This window comes from Aotus nancymaae, unplaced genomic scaffold (genome assembly GCF_030222135.1).
Source record: "Aotus nancymaae isolate 86718 unplaced genomic scaffold, 86718_ANA_hifiasm-v0.15.2.pri h1tg000006l, whole genome shotgun sequence".
NCBI classification, from domain to species: Eukaryota; Metazoa; Chordata; class Mammalia; order Primates; family Aotidae; genus Aotus; species Aotus nancymaae.
This window is the reverse complement of record NW_026988417.1, coordinates 35,039,147-35,055,540: the sequence shown is the minus strand read 5'-3', so window position 1 is coordinate 35,055,540 and position 16,394 is coordinate 35,039,147. Positions and strand designations below refer to the sequence as shown.

General features: G+C 36.2%; 1 protein-coding gene across 8 annotated transcripts in view; it reads left to right on the top strand.

The window, feature by feature from the left end:
* ARAP2 (ArfGAP with RhoGAP domain, ankyrin repeat and PH domain 2) overlaps positions 1 to 15,602 on the top strand; it is a 210,179-nt gene extending 194,577 nt beyond the window's left edge. For all 8 annotated transcript variants that reach the window (XM_012474969.2, XM_012474970.2, XM_012474965.2 and 5 more), the window contains 3 exons: positions 1,100 to 1,163; positions 8,570 to 8,704; positions 13,263 to 15,602. In XM_012474969.2, coding sequence (XP_012330392.2) covers positions 1,100 to 1,163; positions 8,570 to 8,704; positions 13,263 to 13,634 — 571 coding nt within the window. In that variant the 3' untranslated portion in view covers positions 13,635 to 15,602. The remainder of the gene's footprint in view (positions 1 to 1,099; positions 1,164 to 8,569; positions 8,705 to 13,262) is intronic.
* Positions 15,603 to 16,394: the final 792 nt, after the last annotated feature.

The window sequence follows — 16,394 nt, the reverse complement described above, 5'->3', positions numbered from 1 at the left end:
CTTTCGTTCATACTTTTTGCTTCTCCTTCCTCTCATTACTTTCAGTATCTCTTTGTTGATCCAAGCAACTCAACTGTCACTGTTCTTTGAAACCATAGTTCAAATGCCCCAAAGCCTTCTCTAATAGCTCTTACCTCTGATCATTATTTATTTATTGTTTGCACTTACAGTAATTTTATAAACAAGGGTATGTAATTAAAATGATTTGTGGTAGGAATGGTTTTCTTGGACATGGTAATAGGGAAGGACAATATTTTCATGAGGTTCTAATGAAGAAAACACATTTTTTAAGAAATTTCATTTTCAACACTTTTCAGGTAAATTATTTTGATAATACAGGAATGTAAAAAATACAATTACTTTGAAATGCCCATTAGGTCTTTCCAATATCAATTATAAAAATTTCCTCTTATAAGAAACAACCCTCTCTTCATCTCCAAGTCTGTGGTTTCTATGTTTGTGCTCAGTTTTAGTTTTGCTTTTTCTCACTGTGTTGTAATTTATTTGTCTATGTGCTTAGGTCCCCTAATAGACTACAGGAGCCTTGAGGACAAGGCCTCTGTTTTATTTAGGCTTTAAATAAAAGGTTACTGAATCACTGTTGTTGGATATGCAGTGGTTTTTCATGTAGTTTTATTTTTTATAAATCCGTGGGTATTATTGTTTATAATTACAATGGTGGAGACTGTGTCTCAGCCTTTTTAAAAGCAACATCTGCTCTTAAGAGAATGTGCACATATTTTTCTTCTCAGGCTCGGATTTTCTGTGGAAAACAGTGTTTTACCATCATGTACTTGAAAAGGCAAAATGAAACTGACCTTTCTGCCTTTCCAAAAATATTGTTGATCACTTTGCAGCATTTACCAAAGCCTTCAGCTGTATTTTGTTTAAACCCACATATTTACATTCTAACTTTGCATTGTATATGTAGCAAAAGACCAAAACAACTTGTACTGGAATGTTCCACTTTTGCAATTGCATTATGTTATTAATCAGGGAAACCCAAAGAGATTTTTGATCACCAAATCACCAAGCAGATACAGTAGAGAATAGTCAATTGTCTTTTTGAATGACATAGTTTATAAACCTTGTTTTGCAGGCACCTGTGTTGTGATAGTTCACAAACTCAGATGGAGTGGATGACCAGTATCTTTGTTGCCCAGGTATGATATTTGTTTGAATTATCCAATAAAGTATAATAACCTAGTTTACAGGAAATGTTAGTGTGATGGTGATTTTTAAAGAATTTTTAATAAGCGTTTGAAATGTATATAGGATTAGCATAAACTTTGATTCTCTCATTCTTAGTTTTCAAAATAGTGTATTAAAGTTCAAATGTATTCATTACCTTTTGAAAGAGAGTTTATTCCATTAAAGCTTCTTTTCTGCCAGCCCCACAGCCTCCTTGGCTTAGGTGAGGTGTGTTGCTTCAAAATGGTCCTGTGAGAAAGAGGGATTTTTCTAAGCTGTCATCCTACCAGAGTCCCACATAGACCTTCATTTAGAAAAGTGTTCTATTTCCCTTCTTCTTCTCCCACTCTCTCCACCCCTGCCTTTCCAGAAACAAGGACAGGAACCTACTTTTCTTTAATAACTGTTGTGTGCTGGATACTTCATAAGAGAAACTCATGTATTCCTTACAGCAGACCATACAAGATGTTGTTTGACTTTATAAAACAAAGATTTTGTTGTTTGCTCAGGACCATATATTTAATTAGTAGTTTAAACCCAGGGGTGTCTGAGGCCAATCCTTATACTCAGTTCTGCATTTGTTTTCCTCCCTAGAGCAGAACTTACCCTTTTGAGGAACGATGGTTAAATAGTCCCATTAATTGGACTGGTTTGCTTCCCAACCTTGTCTAGCTAAATTCCCAACAATGCTTCTTGTGGAGCATTGAATTTCATTGGTAACGATTAAGTTGCCATTCTTTATTACTGAGGAGGTATTTTCCTGTTTCCCTTACAAGGAGAAGTTAGCTCAGTCCAAAATCTAGTTCTTATTCATTCTGAAAATAGTTTGCTCTGTTCATTTAATTTATTAACCTTACCAGTGGGTAATAAACACAGCTCTTCTCAGCCTGTCTCTGCCATTACTACCTGGAAAAACATGTGCAGAAGAGACTGGCTGCTAACTTTTTAGAGGCTTTTCTTCTTCTCCTTCTTCTTCTTTTTTTGTAACTTGTTAAAATCCACATACTCAGGTTTTTTTTTGTTTTTGTTTTTGAGACAGTCTCGCTCTGTTGCCCAGACTGGAGTACAGTGGCACGATCTCAGCTCACTGCAATCTCTGCCTCTCTGGGTTCAAGTGATTCTTCTGCTTCAGCCTCCTAAGTATCTGGGAATACAGGCATGCACCACCACACCTGGCTAATTTTTGTATTTTTAGTAGAGATGGGGTTTTGCCATGTTGGCCAGTCTGGTCTTGAACTACTCCTGACCTCAGGTGATCTGCCTGCCTTGGCCTTTCAGAGTGCTAGGATTACAGGAATGAGCCACTGCACCAGACCACAGATACTCGAGTTCTACTTTAGGAAAAACAAAAAACTGGATTTGAATTCTCTTAGTAAAGATGGGACTATAGAGTGTAAAGCTGTTACAGTGTCATTTGTGGGACAACTAAATTGATATTTTTGTTTTTATAATTGGAGTCAGTAGACTGAAGTTGAAAGTTAAGGAATGAATACAGGAAGCAAAGCCTACTCTCATGACCGGGTTATTTCTCGCTGTCTCATGTTTTAATCCTTGTCCTCGGTTTCAAAGATTTAGCCTAATTATCTTTCCTCTGTCATTTTACTTCTTGGAATTATTTAGGTCCTCCCTTAAGATAAACACAGAAGCCTTCTTGGATTTAAGGATTTATGGTTCATCTCTGTAGGGAAACAGCAAAATAGCAAATATTAGTGTATTTTTAAAGTGTAGACATACACACAAACACATATGAGAATTAACAGTAAACACCCCTTATAATGAGCTCTTTTTGGTATTCAGCGTACTTCTGTAATCTCCATCCCTTCCTACACCCCTGCCTCAAAACTCCTCTAGACTTTAGCTTCAGTATTCTATTAATTAGAGAAACTTTTCCTGACTTAAGGCAAATGAGACCTTCAGGCTATCACCTTAGCATCCTGTACTTCTCCACTGTGACACTAACTTAAAACAAAAAGTGTTATTAGCTATTTCATGTCTGCCTCTCTTACTAAAATGTAAACTCCATGAGGACTCTATTCATTGTATTTGACTTGAATGTTAAGTACATGTTCAGTTAGTATTTCTAAAATAGGGAATAGGGTAAGGAAATCAGTAATCAGATAAAATTTCAAATGGATATCAGTGTGATTAAAAAAAAAGAGAATCAATAAAATATGTCAGGTAAGGAGAGAGTGTGATTGACATAAGGAAGGCTCTAATTGAACGAGGTTCTCAGGGAATGGCTTTCTGAGTAGGTGGCAGGTGAGCTGAGACCAATCTAAAATGAGAAGAGAATCATCCAGGCTTCCAGGAAGGATCATTCAGGGTTGGGAACAGCAGAACTAGGTCCCGAGATGTCATCACTGTTTTGCTGTATTCTATAAATATCATGAAGGGAAGATATAAGAGATGTAGTTTCTGCTTAATAGTTTGAAACAAGGGGAGGATATAATCTTGACTAATTTTAAATGAAAAAATAATTTTGTTCACTTTGTTGAGGCTGCAGTGTAGAGGGTCAAAGATGCAAGCAGGATGAACAGCTACAGGAAAGAAGATGTCAGCTCAGACTAGGATGGTAACAATGAATGTGGTAAGACAAATTCAGGTTCAGGAATGTTTTGAAGGTAGAGCCAGTAAGGCTTTTGGAATTATTATAAAGTGACAGTGTTGTCTGGGGTATATACCCTGGGGTTCATTGTCACACACCAGGACAATTTAGGACATGGACACACATGAGGAGTTTAGGAGCAGGATGTGTAATAGATAGAAGAGAAGAGAGAGAGAAACAGCTTCCTCCATACAGGAAGGAGTCTCCAAGCAGAAAGGACCAGCTGGCAGGGAATGCACAGTTTTATAGTCCAGTTTGAGGAAGTGGTTTCTGATTTACGTAGGGCTCACAGATTGGTTCAATCACGTATGGCGTTTACATAGTATGTGGGGAAGGCTGGTCACCCCCATCCCCACCCTAATCTTTTTATGCAAATTGGCTTTCCAGTTGATTGGCACCATTTTGTCTGTTCCTTACAATACATGTGGCTGACAGAGAAGGGAAGATGGAGCCACCATCTTGAAAATGTCTAGTCCTTAGTTCCTGTTGGCATTCACCCAAGCAAGCTCCCAGCTTGCAGGCTACTCTTTGTTAGAAAATGATTTGGGTCTGCTTTTCATTAAAAAGAAAAGCCTTACAAGGACTCCCATTCCTTCGCTATCTGCTAAGTAATTCCTTCTTAACTCCTTTATCAATTGGCTGTAGCAGTTTGAGAGGAAGAGTAGAAATCAAGAAAACTTCTAGCTTTTTGGCAACTGTCAGATTTAAGTGCGATCCTCAGAGATTTACAAGGAAATAAAGAGTTCTGTTTTGGCCACATAAACTTTGAGACACCTATTAGATACACAGATATGTATGCTGGGCAGTAGGTTGGATGTGTGGATCAAAAACTCAGGCACAGGTTTGGGGCTAAAATGTAAAGTTTGGGGAAGTCAGCACTTAGATTATATTCAAAGCTATAGGATTAGATGAGATGCCTTGGGGAGAAGGTTTGAAGTGAAGAGGAAAGCATGGAGGAGGGAGGGGGAGAGAGAGAGAGAGCAGAGGAATAAGTGCTTGGACGTTTCAAAATTTAAAACAGACAAAAGAAAAAGAAACAGCAAAAGCAATGATAAGGAGTAAGAAAGGAGAAAAACCAGGTGATGGCTACAGAAAATTCTGTCAAGTAATTTGCTTATATAAATGAGCTTGTGACTAGATAGAAGTCAAGGTAGGTTTGGGGGTTTTGATTCATCTGTAAGGTGGGTGAGTGTGTACTTGCATACATTATATGAAGACAATCCAGTAATTGGAGGAAGAAATAGAGGAGGAGGAAGAAATGGAGAGAAGAAGAGAGACGTTATTAAACCAGCAGAGGCACTGAACAGACATGAAATGATATGATCAAGTGCATGTTTAAAAATTCATTATTAAGTTCATTATTAAAAATCATTGTACAACATAGAGTGTGGCACATTTCTTCTCAAATTACTGATCACCTCAATTTTTGGCATACTGACAGATTATAGATGTGACTGGAGAAAAGTTATTTGCAATCAGAAAATACTGATTGCAAGAAATAAAACTCGTTTATGTGACTATAGATGCAAGGAGATTGGTACATTTCATGGTGGGAGAAGAATTTTCTTAAGTGATTAGTAATAATTGTTGGATTGAATCAGTGAGTTCACCACATGTGAGGCAGGCAGGGATTTTAGAAGTGTAAGGGCAGAGACAAAGGGGAGAAGTAATCTTGAGAGAGTGAGGAAGCCAGTTGTCCCTCGGTAGAACTTCAAAGCAGTGCTGGATTCCCTCTTAAAATTTAAGGCTAAATTTAAAGTGTGATGGGTTTACACAGTAATTTATTTTTGTCCTTCATCAACTGGCAGGTACTCATGAAATAAGCTGAATTGTGTTTAATTAGGTTTGGGGCTTTGTCAGGCAAGTATGATAGAGGAAGAAGAAGGAAGAAAATAAGTAATCAGATAAAATTTGGACTTGAAGATATTTACAAGGAGCTGAGTTTACTGATTGACCATGAAATCTAAGCCAGGCAATGGGGGAAGTGGTAAAAAAATGTAGTGAGAAGAATGGTGGTAGGTTAGAGGTCTCAAGGAGTGAAAAGAATAAAGTGAATGAAACCAAATATAGTTAGCTGGAAAGGTAGGCAAAAGTTAGAAAGTGGAAGACAGAGGCCAGGCGTGGTGGCTCACGCCTATAATCCCAGCGCTTTGGGAGGCCCAAGTGGGCAAATCATGAGGTCAGGAATTCGAGACCAGCCTTGTCAACATGGTGAAACCTTGTCTCTACTAAAAATACAAAAATTAGCTGGGTGTGGTGGTGGGCACCTGTAATCCCAGCTATTGAGGAGGATGTGCAGAATTGTTTGAACCCGGGAGGTGGAATTTGCAGTGAGCCAAAAGAGTGCCATTGCACAACAGGGTGAAATAGGAATGCTTTTACACTGTTGATGTGAGTGTAAATTAGTTCAACCATTGTGGAAGACACTGTGGCGATTCCTCAAGGATCTAGAACCAGAAATACCATTTGATCCAGCAATCCCATTGCTGGGTATATACCCAAAGGATTATACCTCATTCTACCATAAAGACACATGCACATGTATGTTTATTGAAGCAGGGTTCACAATAGCAAAGACTTCGAACTAGTTCAGATGCCCATCAATGATAGACTGGATAAAGAAAATATGGCACATGTATACACCATGGAATACAATGCAGTCATAAAAAAGGATGAGTTCATGTCCTTTGCAGAGATGTGGATAAAGCTGGAACCATCATTCTCAGCAAACTAGCACAAGAACAGAAAGCCAAACATGGCATGTTCTCACTCATAAGTGGGAGTTGAACAATGAGAACACATGTACATAGGAAGGGGAACATCACACACTGGGGCCTGTCAGGGGAGTGGAGGGGCTAGGGAAGGGATAGCTTTAGGAGAAATACCTAATGTAAATGATGGGTTAATGGGTGCAGCAAACCACCATGGCACTTGTATACCTATGTAACAAACCTGCACTTTCTGCACATGTATCTCAAAACTTAAAGTATAATAATAATAAAAGAAAACAAAAGAATCCCTCAAAAAAAAAATGTGGAACACAGACATGGAGATGTTTGGGTGTGGCCTTTGGAAAATGAAAGTTTGATTCTCACCTATTTGATCCACACTGTATGATTTTTGAAATCATTTACAAATAACTGTAAGTGTTAAATCAGAACACATCACTTGAATCTAAAGTGGAAAAAATACCTCTTAGTTCAATCCAAACAGAGTTAGCTGATATTCACAGTTGTATATTACTTCAGAAAAGAGAAATATGAATTTGGGAACTACATTTGCTCTTAGATAGTTCAAAATATATTTTAGCATATGCACTACACGTAAGTGATTTGAAAGTGTAAGTGTAATTCACAAAATTGCCTAATTCCTTCTCAGTCAGTTTTCTCCCAGGTTTATGTGTTGGGAACATCGCAATGATATAATATCTCCTTTTTTTTTTTTTTTACCATGTTTGGTACCATGTCATAAAAATAATAATATGAAACTATAACTTTCAGATTGAAATATTATATTATCCATCATTATAGATTTGCTGAACTAAGGTAAATGCTTCACTAACATTCAAGGGTAGATATGATGAACATACACTAAGTCTAATAATAAAAGGATCTGCACTGTAAGATCATTGAGGAATAAATGAAAATTATAATATATATACATTAATAAACATACAACTTGGCAGTTTGCCCTTTAGTATAAATTAGCTGTTCTTATATAGTATAAATTCACTGTTAATATTATTATATTTTACATATTATATTATAGACAGTAAATATCTGTTTAAATGAGTTCTTTGCCATAAAGCAACACATTGAGAACTGCAACATAAGAACAAGAATCTGTTGCTTAAGAATTGAGGGAAGTAAAGAGTAGGCATTTAGCTAGATAGTTACCAAATGGTTTTCATTTCATTACAATATTTTCATTTTATACTTGGTATTTTGTGTTTCCTTCATAGATTATTGTTTGAAAATCAACATAGTTTTTCCAAATTCTGGAAAGTTAATCTACTCTGGGGAGTACAAAATTCTTTAAAGATTTTTTTCTATGTACATCTCAAAGATTAATCACTCTGGAACTTATATTTTTACCTGTGAACATTTATCCCCATTCCAGATTAACCTTTCTCCAGTCATATGTATAATTGTTTAGAGGGCAAGAATATATAGTTAATGATTTGACAACAAATGTGCCACAGTCTCTGTTGTACAGTGATTTTCAGTATAAATGTTTAAATGTCTGAGTAAAAAGATTACATTCCTTTGGAATTCAGTTAGATAAAATAGTAACATTTTTCAAGAGGTCATGAAGTTAGGCTAATTTTTCTGATAATCATGCCATAGGTTGATTTGGAATATATAAGATGAAATTATTTTACACTAAAATTATATTTGGTGTGGAGAGAGAATAAATGTATATAGTTACTTAGATTACAGTGCCTAGAAATGTAGACAAGTGTACTATTTTTCTTCCACAAAGAGATTTGCCAGTTTCCTCAAATATCTTTCCCCTATTGGTTTGATAAGTAGTACAGAAGGCATGTATTTGAAACTTAGAAATTGAGTTGAGACCTCAAAGCTCAGTTCAGTTAAGAGTTTCATGTCCTGGAGCGATGCTGCCACCAGAGTCAACATCATAATCACAAATGGCATTCTCATGGAAATCAGATCACTTGATGTGGATATATGGAAAAGAAACGAAGCGACTGTATAACATAGTACACCACATAATAAAATCACACAGCAACAACAAGAAATTGTGTTTCCACAGCACGAAAATGATATATGGCCACCAGCTGGAAAGGAACGAAAACGTTCAATAACCAAAAATCCCAAAATTGGAGGTTTGCCTCTGATTCCTATACAGCATGAGACAAATGCAACCCTGGCCCGGAGAAATATCGAGGTAGGTTGAGATTTTGTTTGTTTTATATTCAATTATAGAATGTATTTTCCTATGTCATAATGCGATTAGGTCATTAATTCATTCACTTCAAAAGCACAACAATAATCACTTTGAAAAGCATAGTAATAATCACATACAGCAAGAAAACAGTATGAATAACTCTATACCTTTTATTTTAATGTCATTGACCACCCAATCACATACGCACAATACTACTTATTGTCTTACCTCTAAAGTAGCCAGTTTTAAAAATACGCCTATAGAAATTCTGGTGGTAAAATCACAATCTCAAATTCATCTTACAAACTTACTTACAACACCCTCAGAGTAAACCCATGGTAGACTATGTCTGGAGCCATGGTAACTAAACTTTCTAGTAATATAATCACATTCCAGTGCTTTGGGAACTGATAGGGTGTCTCAGTTAATTTAGACCTGCAAGATGACCCCTGAGAATCAAGAAAGAAGATTTGGCATCTTTCAGGAAAGCTACTGTTTGTTTCCCTTCTCACCTTGAGGTGTGGGAGAACATAAACAGCATTGATCTTGATGTGAAATTTGGCCTCTTCAGCAAAGAACATAGGCTGTTTACTCTCAAAACTCGTTAGCCACTTTGGGACCAACACGTATTTCAGTGTCTTAATTGAGTCCCTGAAAGCAAAAGAAAAGCATTTAGAAGGTGTTGTTTTGGGATTAAGCTGTTTGAATTTTTTGCTTTTCAAGCCTAGTTATTCTGCCCTGATATAATCAAAGTAAAGAATAAGTCTCCAAGAAATCATGACCTTGTCATTTCTTCCATTCTGTACCGTCAGTTTTTCTCAGTAATAAACTGCACTGCAGAGTTCCTTATCTAATCAAGAATCTTAAAAATTCTAAGAGTTACATTTCCCAGGAACCAGGACAGGGGACGCAGGCTGAACAGATGAAACTAACATAGGGGAGAGATATGCTCTACAGAACTCCAGCTTCTTTTGACATTGCCTTCGGATCAATTATTGAGCAAAGCAAAATAAATTATTAGGATCAAAATACATAACCAGTATCCACTATAGATAATGATTGACTGTATAATAGTTTCTTAGCCTTATCCTAAATCCACAATTTCAGAGACAATTTTTTAACATATTTAAGATAGGAAAATTGATGAACTGAAGCTATGAAGAAAGTGTCACAAACTGTTAATTACATGCATTATCAATTGCTGGAAAATTTATATGAGTCTTTAAAATAAAACAAGCTCTTTTGTAGGATTAGTAAATATAAGGTAGTTTGGTGATTTGATAAATTTGGCAAAGACATTTTTAAAATGCTCTAATGTTGGAAAAACAATGAAAGTTACTTGATAAGGTAATAAAATAAATTTAAATAAATTCATATAAACCATTAAAATATTTGCTATAGAATTAGAGGAACTCACATATAAAGAGACAAACAGAATGCTTAAGAATGCACAAACTAGATACTAGATACTGCCTGTGGTCCTCCTACTGAGTCCCTATAAAATCATGGATATCTTACTTTAACTCCATTGTTCTAAGCTGCTTTATCTGTAAGTATACAGGTGGGTTTAATAAAAGCCCCAACCTTATTATAGTGCTGTTGTGATGATTAAATGACATTATACGTGAGAATTTATTAGAATAAAGACTAGCATATAGTTAACATATATTGAAACAAAATATTAAGGAACTTGGAAGATGATATGGAATAATTCATTAGCTTTTTTCAAAATTGCTATTTTAAGAGCAATAGCTGTAAAACAAAAATAATGAGCAAAGAACGATGATTCCGTGAAGCAGAAAATAGTGGCATAGAATCTCACCTATAAACCCCTCTCTTTGCTGTTAATATCCTGAGCACAGTTTGATGTGGTAGGAAGAAGAACATTGGTTTCAGAAATGCCAACCTGGGGTCCCGTTGCAAGCTCTCACTTATGCGACCTTGGGCAAATTGTTTTCTTTGAGTTTCTATTTCTACGTCTTAAGATATAGACAATTTAAACTATGAATAATACAAAGTTTAAAGCATTAAAAGTGTAGTGATGATTAAATTTATTGATATAATTTTATATTTTATAACATGAAGATTATCAAGTAATACAGTGAGTTTGGTAATGAAAGCCAATTAAGAGAGTTTCTAGTATGAGAGTATACTAGAAACTCTCCTAATATTGGTCATATTACTTTTTGGTGTCCTGAGACCTCCATAACCACTGGCTTGCCTCTTTGGATTTAATGGAAAATATGAAGGCACAGGCTAAACCCATGTGAGTGATTTGCTTTGAGAACCCATTCATTATACCTTTCTCTAGCTATGATAAGTAAAAACTGCTTTCTCTGCCACTGGGAGAGACCGATTGTTTTAGATTGTTATTTCCATTCAAACAACTGGTTTTCCCTAAGCACCCTGTGACATAAACTGGCATTGCCTGTAGCAAGCCATCTCTTTTCCACTTTCAGACCTTATCTTTCTCTCTTTTCAAATTATTAATGCCTAATCTCTTAAGGATGGTACAGTATATAAACTATAACCTTCTTTCCCCATTATCTATGCAATTGGCTTGCTTTCTGTGCAACATTCAAGGCAATCTATATTTATTTTTCAATCAAAGTTTTTCCTCACTCTCCCATCCCCTAACTCTTCACAGTTCACATTTATTACATCTCCCCACCTTCATTTAAGGTTATATTATTTAGGTTAATGTTATAGTTACATTAGTCTGTTCTCTCATTGCTATAAAGAAATGTCTGAGATTGGGTAATTTATAGAGAAAAGATGTTTATTTAGCCCATGGTTCCACAGGAAGCGTGGTGGCATCTGCATGGCTTCTGGGGAAGCCTTAGGAAACTTAGAATCATAGCAGAAGGCAAAGGGAAGCAGGAACATCTTACACGGGTGGAGCAGAAGCAAGAGAGAGAGAGGAAAGGTACTATACACTTTTAAACAATCAGATCTCAAGATAACTCAGGAGAACAGCACAGAGGGGTTGGTACTAAACCACTCATGAAATCCACCCCCATGATTCAGTCACCTCCTACCAGGCCCCACTTCCAACACTGGATTACATTTGAACATGAGATTTGGGTGGGGATACAGATCCAATCCGTATCAGTACTGTACTTGAAATTTCAGTATTATGTCTGTTATTACTTGGCCCCTAAATTCTGTATCTAAGAGAGCCCGAAGTCTTTATGCTGATGGTTGAAAGATAGTGAGAACTGTTACTCCGATATATGTAAAACTACTCTTTATTTAGCCTTAATTTTTCCCAAGTAATAAATGCCAAGTGAAACTTTTTAACAAGATTAATGTTTGTTTATAAACCCTGTCTTGCTTTTTTTACTTCGTTTGTGATAAAATACATATATCATGAAATTTTCCATGTTATTTAAAAATACAGTTCAGTAGCATTGGTTGTATTTACATTGTTGTTCAACCACCGCTATTCATTTTCTTAGTATTTTAATATATTCTAATGAAACTTTGGAATTAAACTAGATATTAAATATTTCTTCCTATAAATGACAGAGTAGGAGAAATATATTTAGCTTAAGATGTGTAATCATAATCTTATGCGAAAATTCCAAATTTCAAAATTATTTGTATATTATATTCATGAAAATATTTTTATTCCACTTGAAATTTCTGCTATAATTTTATATTTGGATCTACTGGAATTAAGTAAAATAGAACAGTGTTGTATACTTGAAACTGTTTAAACTTTTCTTCATTTAGTCAATCAAAAAATATTTATTGATCATTTCCTATGTGTGTACAATGTTCCCACTAAAGTGAACTAATTAAAAGGAAAAAACAAAAACCTTTCTCGATACATCTAAGCAGGAGTGAGTTAGAAAAGGCAAGTTTGAAGTGAGATTCAATTTGAATAACCTGAAAGACATCTTTGAGGTGGTATGTTGAATACATGTTAAAATGAATTTCTATGGATTGCATTTCACAGAAGTTCCTCAACTTATGATGGGGTTACATATCAGTAAACCCACCATAAGGTGAAAATACCTAAAATCAAAAATGTGCTAAAAACACCTCACCTATGAAATGTCATAGTTTAGCCAGCCTTCCTTAAAAGTGCTCAGAATACTTACATTAGCCTCCAGCTGAGCAGAAGCATCTGGCAGCACAGCATGCCATATCAGTTATTCACCCTCATGAGTGCATGCCTGACTGGCAGGTGCAGCTCGCTGCCACTGGCCAGCATCACAAGTGAGTGTCTACTGTATATCTCTAACCAGGGAAAAGATCAAACTTCATAATTTGAAGTATGGTTTCTATTTAGTGCGTATTTATTTTGCACCATTGTAAAGTCAAAAAATCGTCTCGAAGCATTGTAAGCCAGGGACTGTCTGTAGTTGATTTTGTTAGCTCTAAGATTAGTATATAAATTCGGACATGCCACTTGTATCTAAGTCAAGTTAGGACCTAAGTCATAGAAATGAGCTCTTTTATAGGAAGCATCAACTTTTATTTGGATTGTACTTTCTAAACCTAAATTCTGCCAAATCTTGCTTCCCTGTGAGACATTTTATTTTATTTTTAGAGTGCAAGAGCAGAACTTGAAAGGCTGCGGCTCAGTGAAAAGCGTGATAAAGAGGCCGTGGACTCGAGCTTAAAGGAGAGAGCTTCCATCGTGGCCCACTGCCTGGAGCACAAGGATGATAAACTTCGAAGTCGAACCCGAAAACATCGGAGTTTCAACTGCCTGGAGGACACAGAGCCTGAAGCCCCACTTGGACAACAGAAAGGCCATAAAGGCCTGAAGACACTGAGGAAGGCTGACGACAGGAACAGCAAAGCTACTTTGGACTCTGATCATAAGTTACCATCAAGGGTAATTGAAGAACTTAGTGTAGTTTTACAGAGGTCAAGAACCCTTCCAAAAGAATTACAGGATGAGCAGATTTTGCCGTAAGAAATAAAATGAACTGGCTCCCCAGATTATTTTTTTAATAATGTATGCAATCTTTGTGTGTAAATCCAAGACCGAACTGTAAGATAATTCATGAGAATTTGCCTATTGATAGGCAAATTTGTCTATGTATACTTAGGCATTTAAGGAGCATTTAAAAATATGTATATATGTGATTAAGTGTAAGATTAACTTTATTTTGGTCTGAACAAAGCTTGTAAAGATAAATTGTATTAACTTTGTGTAAGAAGACATTGGGTTACTTAGGTGGTCAGCCCTTTTAAAGTAGTTATCTGTTAAGTGGTATAATTTATGAGCAGAAATCTCCAACTGTACTGTATTGTATAAAATGCTGTGTTTAAATGAAGCCTAAGAAACTATCTGTAACATATTTTGCACTTTGAGAAACCTTGTGTATTAAATTACCATATGTTTTTAGGTTTACAGAGGGTATACCTTAGGGAAAAGAAAGGGAAGTAAATTGAAAAGAGGGGAAGAATTTGTTGTAGTGGCTGCCTAAAATACACTGGGATTTTAAAAGAAACAAAGAGTTAAATGTCCTACAAAACAAGGAAGTGAGTAAGATTCATTCTAGTTCACTAATGACCAGAACTTGTCAATGAGAACCCACTTGTTAAGAAAAAAGTCCAGTGTTTATTTCCCCAGAGTAATATTCGGCCAGCAGATGTGAATAATAGCACTAACCACTCTTACTTATATTTATGGTGTTAGAGAACCAGTCACGATATAGATTCACTACATTTGAGCTCACTGTTGGTGGCTGCTAAGAGGAAACTTACACTGCATTGGAGAGGTTGTGGACCCAGGACCTGGCCTGGATGCTGATTTGATTGCACTGTCATTATATGCAAGCATTTTTTTATTTTTTTAAATTTCTGACTATACTTTTGGTACGAACAAAATTCATCACCACAGGGTCCTGTTGTTTTATTTGATTTTTAGAAATTGTTTTTTTCATTATTAAGTAAGGTTGTAATATTTTTCTCTGAATTGTCAGAATTAACTGGAAGAATACAATATATGGCCATTATGGAGCCAGGGGTAGTTGGTAGTTTACTATACCTTTGGGAGATACCTGTTCACATTTAATCTAGTTTTTTTTTTTTTTTTTTTTTTTTTTTTTTTTTTAAGTATAGGAGTGGTCTCCTACCTGTACTTATGAGTAAGGACAAAGTCCTCTCTATTTTTGTTTCCACATAAAGACCAGCTACTGAATTGATGATTCTCCTGACAGACAATACTATCTAATCATATTAGGGGAAGCATTTTTCATGAGTTTCTTTCAAATTGGAATACATTCATGTTGGGGGAAGCATTTTTCCGGAGTTTCTTTCAAATTGGAATACATTTGGTGAGTTTTGATGTTAAAAATTATGTAGCTAAGCTTTTTTTTAGCATGTCTTCATTTTTTCATCTGTATTCAAAGGCCCATACTTCAGTCAGTCCAGTCGTAGTACAGTGATGTGGTGGTAGATGCTATGAATTTCTTCATTGTAAAATACAGAGCGTTTGCATTTTGGAGTGATAAAATAGTTCACCATGGGTATGAGATATTTATTCTTTAAATCAAAATAAATTAGAATTTTAAAGAAGCCCAAAACTGCAGGACAGTTTATGAAATAGGTGGCACTATTAGGGAATCTTCCTTTAAAGCAAGATATTATGTTATTTAGAAAGAAAAACTAAACATGCTATTTCTAATAAATATTTATATTTTTATGAAATAAAGAGGTATGTGGAAATTAATATTTGGTGATGTTGGACAATGGAAAAATATCTAGAGTTTTCACTTGCCTTATCTGAATTTTTTCTTGAAACTTGAGCTTAAAATCTGATAGCTGTTTCCCTTCCTATTCTGAACAATTGTCTCCATTTTTCAAGTGTAAGATAAGGGCTAATGATGACATCTCATACATTTTGAGTAAAAGTTACAATTGTTTTACAAGTCTACTTGAATGTGACTTTATTTTCAGAAGTTGAAGGTTGTTATGAAATAGGTCAAATAGATTTTCTTTCCTTTTTTTTAAAAAAAATTTGAATTTAATATGTACTTGAAACTGGCTGTATTGTTTTTACGAACACATCAATATAAGTGGTTTCATTGATTTAAAGGCTCACTTGCTGAGAGCTCGGAACATTACAGTCTCTTTGGCGTGTATTGATGAGGCTGCTGACCAGCCGCATCCCTACAAGATGCATAGTACAAACCCTGGTTTATGGGCATTTCTGCCAGCCTTTCTACACCAGGAGAATGCCAAGGGCCTGGAGTAGTGCCTGGATACCTCAGCAGTGCCACCTGGTCATTCATGAGCAGCCCCTCATGTTCAGGAACAGTCCTGCCACCCAGGCCACTTCAGCTGCATCCACTGTAGGAAGGAGCTGACGGTGAGGCCCATGAGCTGAGGGTGAATGTTACTGCCTGCCCTGCCATGACAAGATGCTGTCTCCATTTTTAGGGACTGCAACCAGCCCATCAAGGGCCACATAGTGAATACACTGGGCAAGGAGTAGTGGCATGTGGAGCGTTTCACCCTGAGTGTGAGAAGCCATTCCTGGCTCTGGTGCTATGAGAAGAAGGACCTGGCCTACTTTGCGATCCACTACAGCCAGCTCTGGGAACATCTGCTACAGCTACAGCCATGAGGTCACAGGCGACATGGTGCTGGCCCTCAACAAGGCCTGATGCGTGTGAACCTCTTCTCCTGCTCCACCTGCAAGAGCAAGTTCACTCTGAAGAAGTTT